Consider the following 18,932-nt stretch of genomic DNA (forward strand, 5'->3'; position numbering starts at 1 on the left):
GTTTATTTACCTGATGAGCCCGGAAGTAAGTGTAGGCTTTATATCTTAATACAAAGTTTTCATTCTTATTTCCTCATCAACAAGAACATGATCAAGGATTTTGAATGTTCATGATGAGACATGAGTAATTCAGAGAGTCCTTCTTTTAGAACTAGAGCTAGCCGACTTCCACCCCCATTCTTGTCCAGTCTATAAATTCTGCATGGAGTATAACTGATGATGAACTAAGAGCCACATGTTCAATATTTCTGAAATGTAGAAATTCACATAGTCTCTCTATTCTTAGAGTTATTCTCTTCCTCTCTCCTTCCCTTCCCCGCTCCCCCTTCCTCTCCCCCTACCTCCCTCTTTTCCTCCCTGTCATCTCAACACCCTCCCTCGTACCATTCTTCCCTCCCTCCTCCCCTCCTTTCATCCTTCCTTTCTCTTCCTTCCTCTTTTTCTCTCCCTCCCTTCCTCTTTCCTTCCTTCCTTCATTTTTTTCTAAGAGCTTCTGTTATCTCTTCAAAATAACATGCCATTTTCCTTCTTTCCTTGCACACGGATGAACAGTGAGAAAGAGAATTTTCCCTGTTCGATGGGGGGAGGTTCGTGTAATCACTCTGATCATTTTCCTAAAAGTGCTTTTGCAGTTAACTTCCCTTCTCCCCTTAGAAGTGGAAATATATTTTACAAAAGTATGTTTAGTTTAATTTACACATCCTTTCATGAACAGGCTAAGTTCTTTAAGGGCATTTATTCTGCTTCATATAAATAATTGATCAGCCAAGTTAATTTACTTCTGCCTGACTTGGTCAACCTTAATTAACTGCCCTGGAATCAAGACTGAACTTTTTGTTAGCTTAAAATCCTTCACAAGCATGATAACAAGGGCTTTATTTTCCCTAAATTTTCAGCATCAACACTGTAACCAAGGAAATAATCATCATAATAAAACACTGCTTTAATTTACTATAAATACATTGGCCTGGACATTATGAATTTTCCAGAATACTTCCAGAGAGCAGCTCTGTTGGCAACAAGAATAAATAAGCATGCTAAACTCAGCTCTCATCCTTTTCTATAAGTCCCTCCAGCACAAACACCAGTCTTTTGAAATCAGAAGCTCTGTAATGTTTCGAAGCAAGATAGAAAGTGGGCCATTATGGCTTCCTTAAGCTTTCTGACATCCATGTGATTGTAGCATCAGCCTTTGTGGGGTCGTCACATATGATCCAGTCAATACAAAGACAATACGGCATTTGTATTGACTGGATCATATGTGATTTCAATAGGCCAGGTTCACTCAGGGAAGCCATACAGGAAGCCAGAGGAAGGTATGGCTTTGTTTCTGGAGAAGGGACTTGTTAGTGAATTTGGGGTGGCCATGCCCTCCAGGTGCCATGCCTAATATTCGGGCCTTTTGGATGATTGTGCATTGTTTCTTGTTCTCAGTTTGTCATGGAGCAAAGCGGTTCATTGCTCATGGGGTCCCAGAGGGAAGGGAGGTTATACAAACTGAACACCAGGAACAGGTTCCCTCTAAGAAGAGAGGGTTCAGCATCCTAGTGCACATTGACTTGCTTCCAGCTGACTCCGAAATTGTAAAACTCAGTAGAAAAAGACAAATGTAGTTGTTTGCTAAATAATGCTGACACTTTCATCTTGTATTTTAGATGGTTTTCTTTGTCTACCTGTTACTCTCATTACTGACTTTTCTAGAATTACTTAGTTTTCTCTTTTTCTTTCTTCTTTTTTTTTTTGATTTACACCATTTTTTTTTTATTTAGTTCACCACCTTGCACAAGACTTTGTAAATTGGAAATTCTCTGGCATTTATTAAATGGACAAGTTCATGTCTGAAATGGGGAATGATTATGGCTTCATCTGTTCCTTAACCCACTGAGCTTTAGTTGTCTTATATGTAAATTGGGGATCACATCACCTGCCTTATCTCTCTTCGTCTTGTTATGAGTTTGAAAAGTACATCAGAGGCCTTTGTACTTTGCAAAGCATGATACAGACATAACGGCTTATTGAATGGCTTGGGATATTCCATAGAAAGAAATATTGCCTATCTAGATATTGCTAGAAATATTCTGAGACATCAACACTCCTGATTTTTCACATGTGATTTTCCAAAAGCTTTTTCTTCCTGATTGGTGTGGGAGATTATGGGAAATTTTAAATCTTCCGACCTACATACTACTATTAGCACTTGACTAATTAAGGACATCCTCAGACCAAAATAATCCTTTATGCAATTTTGGTCCCAAAGCCTGCACTCTCACAAACTCGAGTCACAAGCCAAGCTGCTTGGCTTGATGCCTGCAAAACTTGTATCGAAGAACTTGGCAGTCTTCTTTGGAACTGCACAGAGCAAAAAGCCTCCTCATCAAGTTGTGGATTGGAGATTGTTCTTACTCCACTCACTACGATAGTGTCAAACCTAGGCAACAGAAACAGAGCCAGTCTCTTAGACACCTGTTTTCAGGTCTGAAGTCCCGATGGTCACATGGTTTGAAAGCCACACTCAACCTGCAGCTCTGCTGCACAAAGGCAGGATATTTGGCTAACTATACTTCATTCTGAGGACAGGTATAGATTTTATGTATAGGCAACATTTTTTGTCTTTTGGGGATCCAGTCCCTGATATGGTTAGGCTTTCCAGAAGGTAAGAAGTACATATATTTAATAATATTTTTGTTTTTTCTTTAGGTATGCTTATTACATGTTTTATAATAATAATTCAGCGGGTTTTCTACTCTAAGACAGCCATTCTCTTCATTAAATACCTATACACTGTCTTTTCCTTAGCTTCTGTACAAATGTTCAAGTTTGTGGAACAGAAACTCAGACATTGGAAAAAGAAATACCCAGATTTCACAACTTGATGGCCTTTTTCGGTGATGAACAAGATACTTGCATTGCCTGGTTTCTGTATCTTAGAAAAAGTTTTAGTTTTTTTTTTTTTTTTTTTTTTTTTTTTTTTTTTTTTGATAGATTCTTTACTCTGCAGACCGTAAGGCTATGAATGCAGTTTTTAAAGGACTATAATTACTGGAAAGTTTAATCTAAAGAAGTAAGAGTGAATCAGCTGTTGCTTCTGAGTTTGTTTCCCACCTGTTAACAAAAAATGCCATTCTTAATCCCTTCAGTATTGGATTAACTTTAAAGAATATATCTTCTGGGTCTATGAAGTTTGTACTCAAGCTGGATCATAGTATGCACTAAAGGAAATGAAGAAAGATGTGCATTTTTCTGTTTTTAATTCTTCCATTTGTTTTTGTCTATAGAAGAAGCTTATAGGAAAGAGACTTAAACCAATTTCTAGCAAAAAGTCAACCTTGTCTTAAATGTCCAAAGTATTTAAATTTCCATGTTGTCACCTATTTCATGTGTGGGGGAGAAATCTGTAGCACTGGTTGTACATATGTCTTTCCATTTTATCTGACCTTTTATCTGTGATTGGTATTTCACATCAAAGTTTTCATAATTCAAGCATATCTCGGCTTTTGTGTTTGAATTGTCAACTTCCTTTAGCTTCTGTTGTTTTTCCTTTTTGAGTTCCTACTGTACGAACTTGGAGTATGGATCATCGTTTTTCGTTGTTTAGTCCTCACGGTACCTCAACTTTAAGAAAACACGTGGTTAAGAGCTGTGACATGAGACTGAACTTGTTCCAATTCTGATTCCACCATTCTTAGCTGTGATACATGTTGGGCAAATTAAAACAACTCCCCTGGAGCCTAGTTTTCTCACCTGCAAACTGGAGATAGCAATTGTCTTCAGAAGTAAATGGGAGAATGTCTGGAAATCACCTGCAAAAGGGCCTGGCACAACACTGGTGCTAAATAGATGGTAACAGTTGACATTAGCAAATATTATGTCTTTTGTCATAATTGGACGCCTTTACCAAGAGCTGAATTGGCTCCCTTGGTTAATAGTTTTGTACCTACAGAGTATAACAAAATGGAATGTGAAATGTATTTGTGCAGGTGATATTCTCTAGCTACTTATCTTGGGCTATATTTACATATATCATTATATAATTATCATTATAATTGTTATTATTAGATGTTTAGTACTTTCAAATTCAGGCATTTTTTTGGTCTGCCTGGGCAAGATTTTCTCCAAAAGAAATATAAGAAGGCCCAGACCTTTCAAGCCAAATTAATGGTTAGTAATCCAACATGAGAAACATGTAACTTTGAATGCGATTTTCAAGACTATTTTAAGTGGAAGACAAAGATCAAAGTCTAGATTCATTTAGCTTCTGAAAAATGGAGGCTTGTTTTTCCTCTCTAAAAGTGGCCTATCTTAGAATGGCCACTTTTGAAGAGTTTCAGTACCTGAGTAATACTGAGGAGTACAAATCTTTAAGATTTTTTTTGGTTTTTGACTGTCAGTGTTTTCATCACAAATTACCTCAGGGGCCTCCTGGCAATGTGTGTCATCTCTTGATAAACTTAAGTTGGAGAGTTTTTCCCTAAGAATGTCATCACCACGTGGAGTCTCCATACACTAAAATTTAATGTTGTACCTAATATCCTATATAGAATGACTTACTGGTTTTCAGGCAAAATATCAAGATATGATTATGGAAATTTAATTATAAATTCTAGGTTCACCTGAAATATTTATTTTTTTCCAAGAGGAAAAGATAACATATTTAACATTACTAATAAAACTTGGATTTGGACCGACAGTTCCATACTAAAAAACTAGTGGACTGGACCACTAACGGGGATAAACTGAGTGAAAGAAAATGACAACTGTTTACAGATTTTTGGCAACATTTAAAGCAGGGCCCTTCTCCTTACGTGCAACAACTGTTTTAACAGCTGCTTTTTTCCTTTTTCCTTTCTCCCCCGCTCCCTCCTGAAAATCCTTCTATCAGGTTTTTGAGTCATGATGCAAGAATCTGGGCCTGAGACAAAAAGCAACGGTTCAGCCATCCAGAATGGGTCGAGCAGTGGCAACCATTTATTAGAGTGTGGCAGTCTTCGGGAAGGGCGGTCCAACGGAGAGACGCCAGCCGTGGACGTTGGGGCGGCCGATCTGGCCCACGTGCAGCAGCAGCAGGTACTGTGCTCCGGAGTCAAGCGTGGAGTGTGGTCCATGCCAATGATTTGACACTTAACCACTGTGAATTTTTTATGCTTACTTGACTCTCCATCTGACTGTAAGCAGCATCTTTTCGGGTCCCGCTGATTGGCTTAAGAGACTAATTCGCAAGCCTTTGGGATTTGGAAGTCTTCAAAACCCACTCTTGGGGAGTGGTTGTTGAGAATGGGATTGAGTGGAACTCTGACCACTCCCTCCCAGCTCCCAGTATGTCAGCCTAAAGTTTAACTACTTGGAATAAAATTAACCTTTGGAGAAATAGTATACAATGCTTTAATTTAAAAAAAGAGAGAACTGACTTCTAAACCTTATGAAGAAGGAAACAATAAGGAAAGTATAAGAGATAAAAATAAAAAAGGATAGAAGAGAGAAAAGAGTAGGTGAAAAGGAGAGGAGAAACAAATGGAAATACAGGCAGAATTGGGTAACTAACAGCGAAAACAGCAATAACACAGGCATCAGTGTAAGAAATTGCTTCCTGCTACCTGTAGGAATTTAGAGGTATGGGCCACTTACATATGTTTCTTACATACATACGGCTGTTGAGATGTGGCTAAATCCTATTAATGTTTTATATTATCTCTACTTAGTGGCTCCCGAGAATGCACATGAATTGGGACACACTCATTCCTGTTATATTATTTTGTAGGCATGTAAGTGGGTACCTGTGAGTAACAGATAAAATATTTTGAGAGGTAAAGGTGACCCAGAAAATGGTGTTGTGTGGCCAAATTGTTGATGAAAATTCAAATATGTAAATAGCATTTGCCTGAAGGCAGGCATTGTTTTCTAAACTCTCTTGGAATCAGGTTATATTATTAGTTTTTGTTAATGATAATGGATGGTTTTTGTTCCATGTTAGTCTTTGATTCATTTGTTCAATACATCGTTATGGTGCCACTTGGTAAAAGGTGAAAAAAAGAATGATGCATCTTTGAGCCTTTCTGAAAGAAACAAGTTGTTGGGGAGTGAGGGAGTAGAACTGCAAATCTCAAACGTTTTCTTGGAATCTGTATCAGAGAAGCAAAGGGAATCTGTTTGTATCTTAGGGATATAGCCTTTGGCAGGCTCTAAAGTATATTTTATTTTCTTTTTGCTAAGAATTTTTTAAAATATAAGGGATTATTAGATCGTTAGTCTGTTAGAAATTAGTGGAACCAACGTGAGACAATAGAACCTGTCAGAGAGAAAGAAACTAAGACAAGCTAAGGTCTTAATTCAGAGGACTATGTTTAAGTGATTTAATGTCTCATTCATTGGCAGCCCACACCTGTCTGAATCTGCACCTTGGGCTAGAATTTACGAGGTATGTTGTGTATAAACAATGTGCATTTAAGTTAGTACGAATGGCCTAATTCTAACCAATGAGATTTTTAACCAAAACCTATCAGTAAGTGGTAGAAGGGTATCAACATATTTGCTCATGTGGTGTTTCCAGATATTTATGGTTTATTTTGAGAATAAATGGTATTTTAGAGTGCCATTTTCTTTGTCCTTACCGTAGAGGCCAAACTCAACTGTTTCTTAATGGAGTAGTTGAGGTGGGGCTAATGACCAATGTGGTATAAACCCCAAGTACTTAGTATTTAGAGTACGTCAATTAAATAAATGGAAAATTAACTTCTGTATTTTATTTCAAGAACAGAGAATCATTCACTGTCTCAAAGGAGTAATAGGTCATATCTCTCTCTCACACACACACACACACACACACACACACACACACACACCACACTACTCCATTAACAGCAATGACACACCTTACAGAAGAAAGTTAAGTTATAAAAGTGCATTTTAACAACATCTTCCTTAAAAAGCATCAGTAGCAGAATTATTCACATCTCCCCTCTTTATTCCGGCTGTGACCACTTTGGAAAATATATTGTTATGAGTTATTGATATCAAGGTCAATATCTTTTGATTGTACTTCAGAACTCTTTTTGAATATTTTAATAAAATATTTGTTTGTTTTCCATCGATAAGTTTTAGGAAGAAAGAAAGCAGTGGGTCTATCTTTGTGGCTCAAACCTCACGTATTGTGGTTGGCCGGCCTTTTTCGGTCTTTTAAAATAAAATACTGACAGCTGTTTGACTCCCCTTAGTGTGTGATGAGGCTTTTAACAGGTTGTTGGGGGGAAAAGAAAGCCTGTAGTTGAAATAAGACAAAAAAAAACTACAGGATTCAAAAAGTTTCATAGGACTAGAGTTATCAGGCTTGTCTTCCAAATTGAAAACTGCAACAATTAAACAGTTTGGAGAAATCTGAGCATCAACGTGATGGACTTGGGTCGTTTTTGTCATTTTTATTCTACAGGTTTTTACTTGAAGTGAGAATACCAGCAGTGAGAAAATCACAGCCATGCTGAATTCATTACTGCGGTAGTCACACAAAACCACGGATAAAATTTCAATAACTGCAGGCCACAGTTGAGTAAACAGTTGCACTGAAATTTAATTCCTGTTGACTTTTCCCCCATTCCTCGCCAGGGGCACATTCTGATTCTGTAGTACAAAGACAACAGGGGTTATAGCTTTGATTAATGTAGGACAGTGGAAGAGAATTAGAACTGTAAAATATGTTAGAAGTCCATGGAACAAAAAGATCTGGCTTAAAAGGGCTTGATATAAAAACGAGTTAATTATGCTGTCTGTGAAACTGAATGTTATAAGATTTTCCAGTTGCACCAGTACAATTGATGACATAGGAAGCATTTTTACCTATTGCCAGGATTTAAAATAAATAAATCGAAGCCTTTCCATGTTTGGTCCATGTTACCAAAGATTTACAAATGATAGCATGTGCCCTTTCAGAATGGAGAATTTTCCCAAAGATTCACTGTGGAATGACTTCTCTCCTGTGTTTGATCTATAGAATGACTAAACCACATCCAAATAGAACTGTGTTTTAAAAAATTACATAGTTGATAACTTAGACAATGAGGCAAATCTGGCTATATCATCTTCTCTTAAAAAATCAGATCTGCTCACCCCGGATCAGTATTCCTACAAGGGCAACAACCATTGGGAGATGAATTGCTACTTAAGTCAGGGAGCCTGCATCCCTTGGGTTGGTCCTAGTTCCCACCCAGCAGCCTTGCCCATTTGTGCCCTCTAGGCAGTAGAGTTGGTGATTCTGGTCTGGAAGATGCCATCATCACTCAAAATCCATCAGCCAAGGAGAGGTGCTGCCATTAGCTGGAGGAGCCCACCAACGTACTCACAAACTGTCTTCCTTCCTCAAACTAATTGCATTTATTATTTCTGTAATGTTTCAACTCTACCTATATCTAGGCCATGAAACTATTACAACAATAGTTTTCTAATAATATAATTTGATAGAGTTTCCGAACATTTTCTTTTAGGCATCGAGTAATTCTTTACCCGATACCATAACTGCTTTTTATTTCCTATTATGCCTGCCCCATTTCTAGGCCTGTAAAAGTTCTATATTGGATATGCACTACTCCATTTATGAAACTCAGCAACAAATACTATTACCAATTACTAAAGTTTTTGTCTTAAAGAAAGGATTTTAAAATGTCCAGAGCAATTTCATAAACTGTGTGGATTAATGCATTTTAAAAGTCTTGAATTTTAGAAAGCAGAATTTTATTTCCATATTGCTGCAAATGAGAGCTTTTTCAGATAAGCATATTACATAGAGCATAATGTTTAGAAGTTTCTCCATATACAGCATATGCTGTCAGGTCAATTAACAGAATGCATACTAGAAAATGTTTATTCAATAAAAATGAATAGCTGTTAAATAAAACAGCTATTTTTTAACAACATTCCATTTAATGATGGGTTTTGGGGTTTGTTTTTTTTTTGTTTGGTTTTTGTTTTTTGGGTTTTTTTAGTACTACCTGGCAATTTTATTGTCTGCAAATCAGTATAGGGAGAGCTTTAGTTACTGTGGTGTTGAGGTGTGGCTATCATTTTATGTGAGGGGGGGCAGTTTAGAGATAATCCGTGAGAAAGACAAAAGAAGAAACTATATATGGAATTTGAACATGCATTATTTAGTGTGTGTAGATAATTGACATATTTACTTCATATAGCTTCTTTGACATTTGGTTTAAGGTACTGGACCTTTTAGCCCAAAAGATAGTGGTATTTGTTTCATGTTAATCATGTAGAAGAAAGAGACAAAATGTCGAATGACTGTTCAGGAGATGAAGAGAGGTGGAAAGAATAGGGAGCTTCTGAAAAATCATGAAAGGGAAGAAGGAAGACTTATTGGGTTGAGTCTTGCCGATGAGCTCTTGAAGGAGGTGAAAGATTAGTCATTACACAGGACCAGAGAAGCTCAGAGAAATAGGATGAGTGTGGTAGGACTCAGGAAAGTCTAGTTATGTACATTCAAAGGGAATGTAGAAATACACTGCCAGAGGAGGCTGGGGGAATCATGAGTGTATATCCTGCGGTTCTCTGAATGTGAGAAATGGAATTGTAATGACCGAAATGTCAATGTTTTAGTATAATTCAGTACACAAAAATTTAAAATTCTCCTCTTTTTTTAAAATGGCACAATAAATTCCTTCATTTAGTTTTTGTCACTGAAATTACTAGTAGGTATTGAGCAGAAGAGGGAAGTTGTTCTGCCAAAATTTCCAACTTTAATTGCCTCTGTGAAAAACAATGCCTGGAAGAAATAGCTGTCAGTGTTTGGATGGGCAGTAAGCTTATGTGAAAGGAGCCATCCCTTTGCTTCTCATTCTTACCCACATTCCTAAGGAGAACCATACTCAAGTCCAGTGGCCATCTTTTGCCTTGTTTCTCACTCTATAGAGAGAGGCCCAAGTGATTAAGTGTGGTGGATCTTATAGATACATACTTAAGACTGGGTAGCAATAGGTAATTCAGCTTTGCTTTTTTTTTCTTTGAAAAAGGTTGCTTATGAACTTTGTTAGGAATGCCCTCAAGTGGCCTTTCTCATTGTAGCTGCCAGGGACCATATCTGAAAAGAGGGTCTTTTGATCCTATGGGGAAGGAAAAAGATGGTCAGCATATTTGTGTCCTAAAAGGGAAGCTTCCGGAAGAGATTGTAGGAAAAGATATTATTAATATTTATCAAGTGCCCTCATGGGGCCAGGCACTGTGATAGAAGCTAAAACTTTCCTCCACAGGTAGGAGGAAAGCTGTAATTTTAAAGGAATTGCTCTGCTAAGATATACTCTTTTTTGGAGACGACGTTAAAATGTCATTGAAAATATTGATGGGCAAAACTATTCTGTGGGAGTCATTGCCACCAAAACGTTAGCAAAAACGATATAAACAAACTGACACAAAACTGAGATAGGAATTCAGATAATTCTGACAAATAATGAAAAAGCAGCCACAACAATAACAAATTCCCACTTTTCTCAATTCCTTTTGTGGCTGTTTCTGGTAAAGGCAGATTTCACCCTGGATGCTAAACTTAGTTCTCTACTCTGTTAGTTTAGACCTGCCTTCCATCCACATATTGTTGTCAGAGATTCATGTAACATGTGATGTGAGCCTTGAATGAAATTCTTTCAAGTTTTGATTGCTAAACAGTTGTGTGTCATTAATCTGTCCACTGAAAATTAAGATGGCACAGGAAACAAAAAAGAAAAAAGAGCCACGTACGTAAAGGAGCATGGTAATAGAAACTCAGATGCCACATTTCATTATGAGTGAAGTCTACCCTCTTGACTTTAAGCAAAAGCGTTGCTGCTGTGACAAAGTAATTTTAAGCCTTGACCTGTGAGCTAATAATAATAATAATAAAAAAAATATTTCCTATCTCTCGTCTAATCAGAAATCTCTTTTTGAACTTTTAGGAGGTATGACTTTAATGGTAATTTGTTGACAGATTAGCTTTGGTGATTGCAAAGAGTTTGTTTTGCAAAACTGGCAGGCTCCTATCTGTTCTCTGAAGGCACGGAACCTACTTTGCTGTTTTGCAACTGCTCGCTTTTATTGACAACTAGTGCTGAGCAGGCAGAATTGGTATGTTTGTGTAATGTAAACCTATAGCTCGCCTGATGGAGTCTAGTGTACTTTTAGGTAGTGCATAGATTACTTGATAAAAAGGGTTACAAGGTGACTGCTTTTATGACAAAGTAGAATAGCAATATAAATTCAAGTGGTAGATGGAGCCACAGAAAGGAAGTTTATATAGGGAATTGAACCCCATATTAGAAAGTTTCTTTTCATCACTTGGTCTTTGAACTCAAATCTATTGTAATTATGAAGTGTTACTTGTAACATTCCAGAGACCCTTTGCTAAATACTGTGTTTGATTTGGTTCAGAGAAATTCAACCACATTTTTTTCCTTCTCTCAGAAGAAAATGTGGTAAAGAGAGTTTCACATACTGGCCTAATCTCTGCTTTGTTCCAAGTGAGCTAATAAATATTCTACACTGGAAAACATGTATGAATTTCGTTCCCTAGCTTTGGTTAATTTATTCCTTTGTTTGCATATTCTTTCATTCAACTGATATTTGTTGTGTATGCCTATGTGTAAGTAGATATGGGGACCAAACTGATGTGTGAGGTGCTGGGAAAGCATGGGAGGATAACTTGGAGTTTATTTGGCTACAGCCTAAAGAGAAACTATGGAGCAATGGGAAGGTGGTTGAAAGGTAAATTGGGTTAAGCTTGTGGGAGGCTTGAGTTTTTAAGCCAAGGGAAGTTTCAAAGCAGAGAAGAAAGGCCACATAAGAGGAGGTGTACTGAAAGTTAATTAGAAGGTTGGACCTGGCCTAGCTTAGAAGGAGAGTTATCTGAGAAATTAATAGCAGTGACAAGGTTATTGCAGTTGGTCTGGAATTTAGTAATGGGGTGACCCTCACCTCATTTAATTGAGGGTACCCCGTTGTTGACTACCCTTGCTCCCTGCATTTCTCCAACTACATTTGAGTCCCTTGGTCAACTGTAAGGCCCATAAAGGCAGGGATGGGCCTTTCTCATTTCATGATATTCAACACAGAGCACAAGATCTGCCATGGAGCAAGTTATGGGACAGACTCTTTGTGAATGGATGAAATAGGAAGAGGAAGAAAGGCCTGGATCAAGAATGACTGCTGAGGGGAGTACTGGAAAATCAATGGGGCCTTTTGAATTAGGAGATGTGAGAACATCGGGGAGTGAGACTTATAAAGTATGATTCAGGATATCTAACCCGAATGATTAGCGAAGTGGTGGCATCACGAACCAAAAAAGAAGGGCCTTAGCAGGAGAACCAAGTCTCTCTTTTACCTGTCACTAGTTGAAGTTATTGTGATATGATAAAGAAAGCACAAACATAATTTGTAAATAAAGGATGGACTTATTTTGGAAAGCCCTTTTTTGAAAGGCTGTTTAAAGAAAGGACACCCTCTTATATCACTAAAACTCACTATTTTAATTGTATGTATGTACGTTGATTCAGATTAAAGTTATCCAGTATTTTCCCTTCAGCCTTTTCCAGTTACTAATGAGCATATCTTCCAAAAGTCACGCGGGAAGTGCCAACAAACCGTGTGAGTTCCTATCGATCATGGAGTGGACTTATCCCTTTTAGAGAACAAAACTGCGATGTTAGATCTTCGATAAAGCCTTTGTTTCATATTGACACAGCCTCTTAGAATGAATTTGTTTTTTAAGGTGAAGGGGTGCGTGTTGTGTTTCTTTTGTTAGAAAATACAATGCGTAATTATGAAACAGTCGGTGCTATTGGAAGACTCATTTACAAGGTATAGATTAAACTGCTTTAGGGATGTCAAGGCCTTGTTTGTATGTTTGAGTTGAGCCCTCCATAGAGGCATTGGGAAGGGAGATCTGTTCCCTTTAATCCTTCTGAGAGGATATTTTCCAGTATCTAAATAACCCTAAGGCTCTCCTTGAATTAACTCTTTTATGCCTATTTTTAGACCGCTCTTTTTAGACTCTACCCAAAATAAAATTAACTTCCTAACGCAGATTCATCTTTAGCAAAGTTCCTTAAAGTAGACCATTTATTACGCGATTTATCATCCATACAACTCTAAGGAATTGTCAGTATCATAGTCACTTGTCATAAGAGGGATAGTGTCAGCTGATCCAAAATCCCTGTTTTTATCACTGTTTTTATCACTGTACCTTCTTTCCTTTCCAACTCCCCTCTCTCCACATTGAAGGGAAGGTGACATGATGTCTTCTTAGTCATTCAAATCCAATAACTTTTAATCTGAAGGTTAAGTAGTGAGATATAAACTAAGAGATGATAATATCAATTTTATGTTCACTGAAGGGCACAATATACCTCTTTCTAGTAGAGGGAAAATTGTGCGTAAAATGTCTTTTGCTTTTCAACAGCAGAGCCATGCTGCTCAGAGTCAAAGGAAGAAAGAGTTTTGGAAAAATTTAATAAAATAATAGATAACATTCTAAAATAAGGCAAAAGTAGCCTCTTGTTATTATAATTATTAAGTATTAATTTTTCAAGGTTGCATGATAAGAAGTAGTTCCATTTTTATAGCCTCTTGTATTGACTCTTGTTATCCTCTCTACGAACTCAACAACCTTTTGCAAGGTTAAAGACTAGGAGAGAATGACATAATGCTCATTCTTTCCTGACTATTTTGAGTCCTAATGTGTATGATAAATAATACGGTGATAATATTGCTTACCTTGCCTCATTTTTCCCCCCTACTTGTGATATTTCCATTTCAATTCAATGGGAATTCAACATCCAAAAGGACTAAGTGAAAATGACTTTACAACACGCATTTTTATTAGGATCTTCTGATTATCTCATTAGATTTATGCTTGTCTAAAAAACACAAACTTTGTGCTGTATAATATATGTGTATGCATCTACATTTATATGGAGACTTTACTGTGTCATTAATATGTTTTAAAAGGGGAAAGCATCATGCATAAGCTGAGTATGTGGTAATCATGTTTATAATTGTCAAGATTATATTCTGCAATAGTGATTCGCATTTACAGTTGTCAAGATAGCATTCTGGAAATAATTTTAAACTCATCTAACCCATTCTCTTAGTACCTTCATTGGGTAGATTCTAGGTACAAAGCACTGACTGTATTAAGCCTGCAGACTATACCAGGGATTGGTGAACTGAGCCAGAAGGCTGAATCTGGCCAAATTTGTCCTTCCACCTATTTTTTTTATATATGTAAAGGTTATATCGAAACCCACCCACACCCACTTTTTTACTATTATCTAAAACTGCTGTCTTCCTAACATAGCTGAGGTGAGTTGTCGCAACAGAAAATGTATGGCTCACAAAGCCTAAAATACTTATCTGGTCCTTTACAGAAAGATTTGTTAAAAACTCATAGGTACAGAGAACATTTTGATGGTTTCCAGATGGGAGAGGGAGTTGGAGGACTGGGTGAAAGTAAGTGAAGGAATTAAGAAGTACAAATGAGCAGTTATAAAAACAGTCACAGAGATGTAAAGTATAGCATAGGGAATGTAGTCAGTAATATTGTAATAACTATATATGGTATCCGATGGGTACTAGGTTTATCTGGGTGATCACTTCATAAGTTATATAAGTGATTAATAACTATGTTATACACCTGAAACTAAGCTAATATTGTATGTCAACTATAATCGAAAATTTTTTAATTTTTTTTTTTTTTTTAAGTTTTTGACCCCTGGATTAGTAAATTGCAGATGTGGCAAGACTCGCCTTCTAGAACCTTTGACTCTTGCTTTATAGTGGTAAAACGAAGGGATAATTAATCATTCTTTTCTAAACTATTCCTCAAAAAATTATCACAATTTAAGACTTTGTTTTGCATTTTCTGGGATGGTAACTTAACTTGTAGGTTTCTTTATACCTGCAGAGTTTCTTTCTGACCATTTAATTGAATGTATCTTACAAATTAAAAGTGTTGGCATCATTGGTGGTTAGAAAAACAATCTGTTAGCCTACCAAAGAAATGGATGTTGACCACTGAGTGAGTCACTCAAGGGCCAATGTCCTTGGCTATGGTTCAATTATCAAGGAAAATTAACATAAAAAAAAATGTAGTATATCCTATGTTCATGGTCCCATGGTTGGCTAGAAAATACAAAGAAATATCCTGACTATCTCAAGACATAATAAACAAATTCATTAAATATCAATAAAAGTTTTAAAGCAAATGACGACAAGCTATAAAAGATGTGTATGACTAATCGACAGATGAGTGATTTAAGCAATAACTCTTCAGTTACCCAGAGAGGAGGTTTATTTGTGTCTGTGTTGGTAGGATTTGTAAAGACTATGGTAAAATTTAGGAAACATTGATTCAGTATGTTCATATTTGCTGCTTTAGTTTAGCCCTTTTAATCAGGAGATGATAGATAGAGGTATGGACTGAGCTGTATGGCTTATGACTTAGATATTAAGTGCCTAAGAGATGTGTCTCTGCCATTTTGCCACTTTTAATTTTAGGATAAGAAAGAGTGGATTTCTACTATGGAATGACGAGATATATGGTGAGTAGAGGTCTTTTTATGCTGGACGCCAGAATATGAGTTTATTGGTCTCCAGGAAATGGTCAGGGCCTATCTGTTTATACAGACCATTGCTTGAGTTGAGTGTCTGATTTCCAGAGATTAGATGCAGGCTGACAAGGCCAGTCATTTGGTTGATGGCGTCCATATTTCACATACTTTTATATTAAATTTTAGCTAATTTGTCAGTATTTATTATATAGCTAGAACAATTAAAATTGTAATACGTGATTTTAAGATATTTGTCAAATTTTGAAGACATTTGCTCAGTCTGGCTATTTATGAATTGACAGTCTTTCATAGGGAATGCATTGGCCTTCTATTTTCTTCTGCCTTACTTCTTTTCTTACATTCCTGCTTAGTTCTGTTTGTAAGTATGTTATCTGATGAGTAGCTTCCCAGTGTGTCCCTGGATTAGTCCGTGGATATCTTAGTCTGTGGAAAGTAAGGTCATATAAAGCACTCTGTTCAGATTCTAAGCCATTTTATATCTATTCAAATGTGATCACCAGGTTTACACACTTTTGAACTCTTCTAACTAAAGAGCCCTATAAACTAGTTAGAAGATCTTTGACTAAATCGGCAAAGATTATAAGAAATGGTGCACACTGCACTGGCACTCCCTTATGTGGCTGATGGGAGTGTAAGTTTGTGTAGCCCATCTGTGGCTACTTTGGCACTGGGCATCAAGAGGCTTAAAATAGTCGCACCCTTTGATTCAGGGGTCCATTTGTACTGAGAGGTTATGTAGCATTGAACAGGGGTCTCCAACTTTTGTGTGTATTTGGAATTGTCTGGAGGTCAACTTAAAACACCGATTTCTGGACCTACTCTCAGAGTACTTGATTCTGTAGCATCTGGGGTTGGGTCCAATAGTTTGCATTTCTGATACTTTTCACCCATTTTCTGCTACTGTTTGGAGGATCACACTTTGATAACCACTCATAAAGGCGGAGTGTCTAAAAACATAGGCAGTGGAGCCAGCCTATTCAGTCTGAGTCATGGCTCTGCTACTTACTAGTTGGGGAATTGTGCAGATCAATTTCTCTGTGCCTCAGTTTATACATCTATCAAATGGGGGATAATATTAGCATTTAATATTCTGAGTATAATATAAAATGCTTAGAAGATTGTACAGCAGATAGTAAAAGGTCTGTAAGTATTAGCTATTGTTATTCTTATCTTAATCATCATAATTAACTAAGATTTAACCTATAGAAATAATGTGAGGCATAGAGAAAGATTTTCACCTGCAGTGTTCATTGCAGTAGTATTTATAATATGAAAAATAAAAAAGAACCTAAATCTCTGATGTTAGAAGAAAGGTTAAGCAAATGGTTGCATATAATTTTGAGGTAATAATGGCTACCCATTAAGAATAACACTATTATAGAATATTTAATAACAAATTATCATAATAATATATGAGGGGACCCTGAAAAAGTGTGTAAAAATGTTATTATTTTGTATGTTAATATTTTTGTATGTTAATATTAATTTTGTATGTTATAGTTTATTTTGTATACTTCATACTTTTCTGTATATTCTAAAATTTCTACAATAACATTTATTGCCTTTATGATTAAACATTATTATTATAATTCACATTCATACCATTTGAGAAAAGTTTGAAAACTTTTATGAGATGTATATAAATGGCAGACAATAGCTGCCCCTTGAGCAAGATTTAGATAGATGATAATTTTTCACAAAAACAAGGGATAAAATTTTCATGGTTATAAGATTTTCTTCTATAACATGTTATGTGTTCAGCTACCACTCATCTGCTCCCTAGTTCTGTTTCTCCACAGAGCTTCCAAACGTCTAGGTGCTCCCACCATCATAATAGACAACCACTCACCATCATTCTCTAACATCATCAATTTGTGACAAAAACAATCTTTTGTCAATAAAAAGAGAGTATAGGTGGAAAAAAATGCACTTGTTTCCTTAGATTTTCTCCACTGCTCCCCATTCCAGGTTTCTTCCCTGTCTATGTGGACTTCAGTGTGCATTGTATTGACAGTCATATGTAGATATACTTAGTTGCTTGCCCAGTGCATGCAGTTTCCCCTAGAGACTTATTTCACTGACTTAGGGAACTAGAAAAGGCAGGAGGAACGTTTCAGTCGAGACTTTATGGATCCTACTGACAAGGGTTTCTCACCTCCAGCATTTGCTGCTTGAATGAAGTTGGGCAAGTTATGCCAATCTGAGCCTTACTTTTTGTGTCTGTAAAATGGGACAGTAGAGGTAATTTCTAGAGAAGGTTTGTGTGATGAACACATTAAGTAATATACATAAAGGCCTTAGCACAGTGATCAGCCCTTTAAAAGGCTCGGGGTACTGTTATTGTCCTTACTCAGCATCTTTTAAGGACAGAGAATCCACGTGGCTGAAGTTTTAGAGAGACCCAGTGGTAGAGGCCAGGAGAGAACTGAGATGTTTTTCAGTACTGTTCCATTCTTTAGCCTACTCCACCCAATGTATATTGAAATCCAATCACCATGGCGCACTATAGACATTCATGTTGGAGACCCTCAAGGAGAACACTTACTTATGAATATGGGAATTCTTATGTCTTCCTTCATTGATCTGATCGATTGAAATAGGGATGCTTAATTGAAATGACAGTCAAACTCTTCATTTAAAAACTGACCTCTATATGAAGACTGCAGAGAATAGGTTCTTATAGGCAATTAGTGCCCCAATTTACCATTTTAGAAAAGAAAACCCATATCCTAATAAATACAGAATTTCTCCTTCTTACCTACTAGCAACATTACTGAAGGGGCCCCACACACAAATGTTTTAAATTTAGAGGCAGAGTTAAGGACACAGCTTGCCTCCAGAATCTGAATTGAATCAGGGTTTTATTTCAGATAAAATCTTTGGGGCTCATAACTTAAAAAACACAACTTTTACTGGCATTACGCAATTTGCCATGGGTCATTTAGCAAAATGTTTGTATATGTAAGCCCAGGTTCTTTTAAGAAAAAGGAGGGGTGGAGGGTGGGGATTGGATTTTGCTAAAATCCAGGTGGCATTTCAGTTTATATTTAATTTTAATTGGAAATCAAATACAGGCAAGGGAGAAAAAAAATCTACCATGTTTTCTTTACTAAGAGTATCCATTGGGGAGGGGGAGGACACTGCCAGCCAAATTTTAAGAAGCAGCTTTTTTATTGGCATGTCTATTTTTTTTCTGGCTAAATTCTTATGCCTGCATTTTCTTTTTTAACATCTAAGTTTTCACACATGGCAGTGATTTTTATGTCTCAATGCTCCTTGCTGCCCTCCCTCTATAATTTCCATGGGACTGGTACCTAGAACCAGGTTAGCAAATAATTACATATTACACAT

At 36.8% G+C, this 18,932-nt stretch overlaps 1 protein-coding gene across 6 annotated transcripts in view; it reads left to right on the plus strand.

The window, feature by feature from the left end:
* The window catches only part of FOXP1 (forkhead box P1), a 361,699-nt gene that overhangs the window by 141,277 nt on the left and 201,490 nt on the right, over nt 1–18,932 (plus strand). For 4 of the 6 annotated variants that reach the window (XM_039851676.1, XM_039851681.1, XM_039851680.1 and 1 more), the window contains exon 3: nt 4,880–5,064. In XM_039851676.1, coding sequence (XP_039707610.1) covers nt 4,891–5,064 — 174 coding nt within the window. In that variant the 5' untranslated portion in view covers nt 4,880–4,890. Of the gene's footprint in view, nt 1–4,877; nt 5,065–18,932 lie in introns of those variants that run through there. The other 2 variants (XM_039851678.1, XM_039851679.1) reach the window with 2 other exon arrangements.

This window comes from Pteropus medius, unplaced genomic scaffold (genome assembly GCF_902729225.1).
Source record: "Pteropus medius unplaced genomic scaffold, Ma_sr-lr_union100, whole genome shotgun sequence".
NCBI classification, from domain to species: Eukaryota; Metazoa; Chordata; class Mammalia; order Chiroptera; family Pteropodidae; genus Pteropus; species Pteropus medius.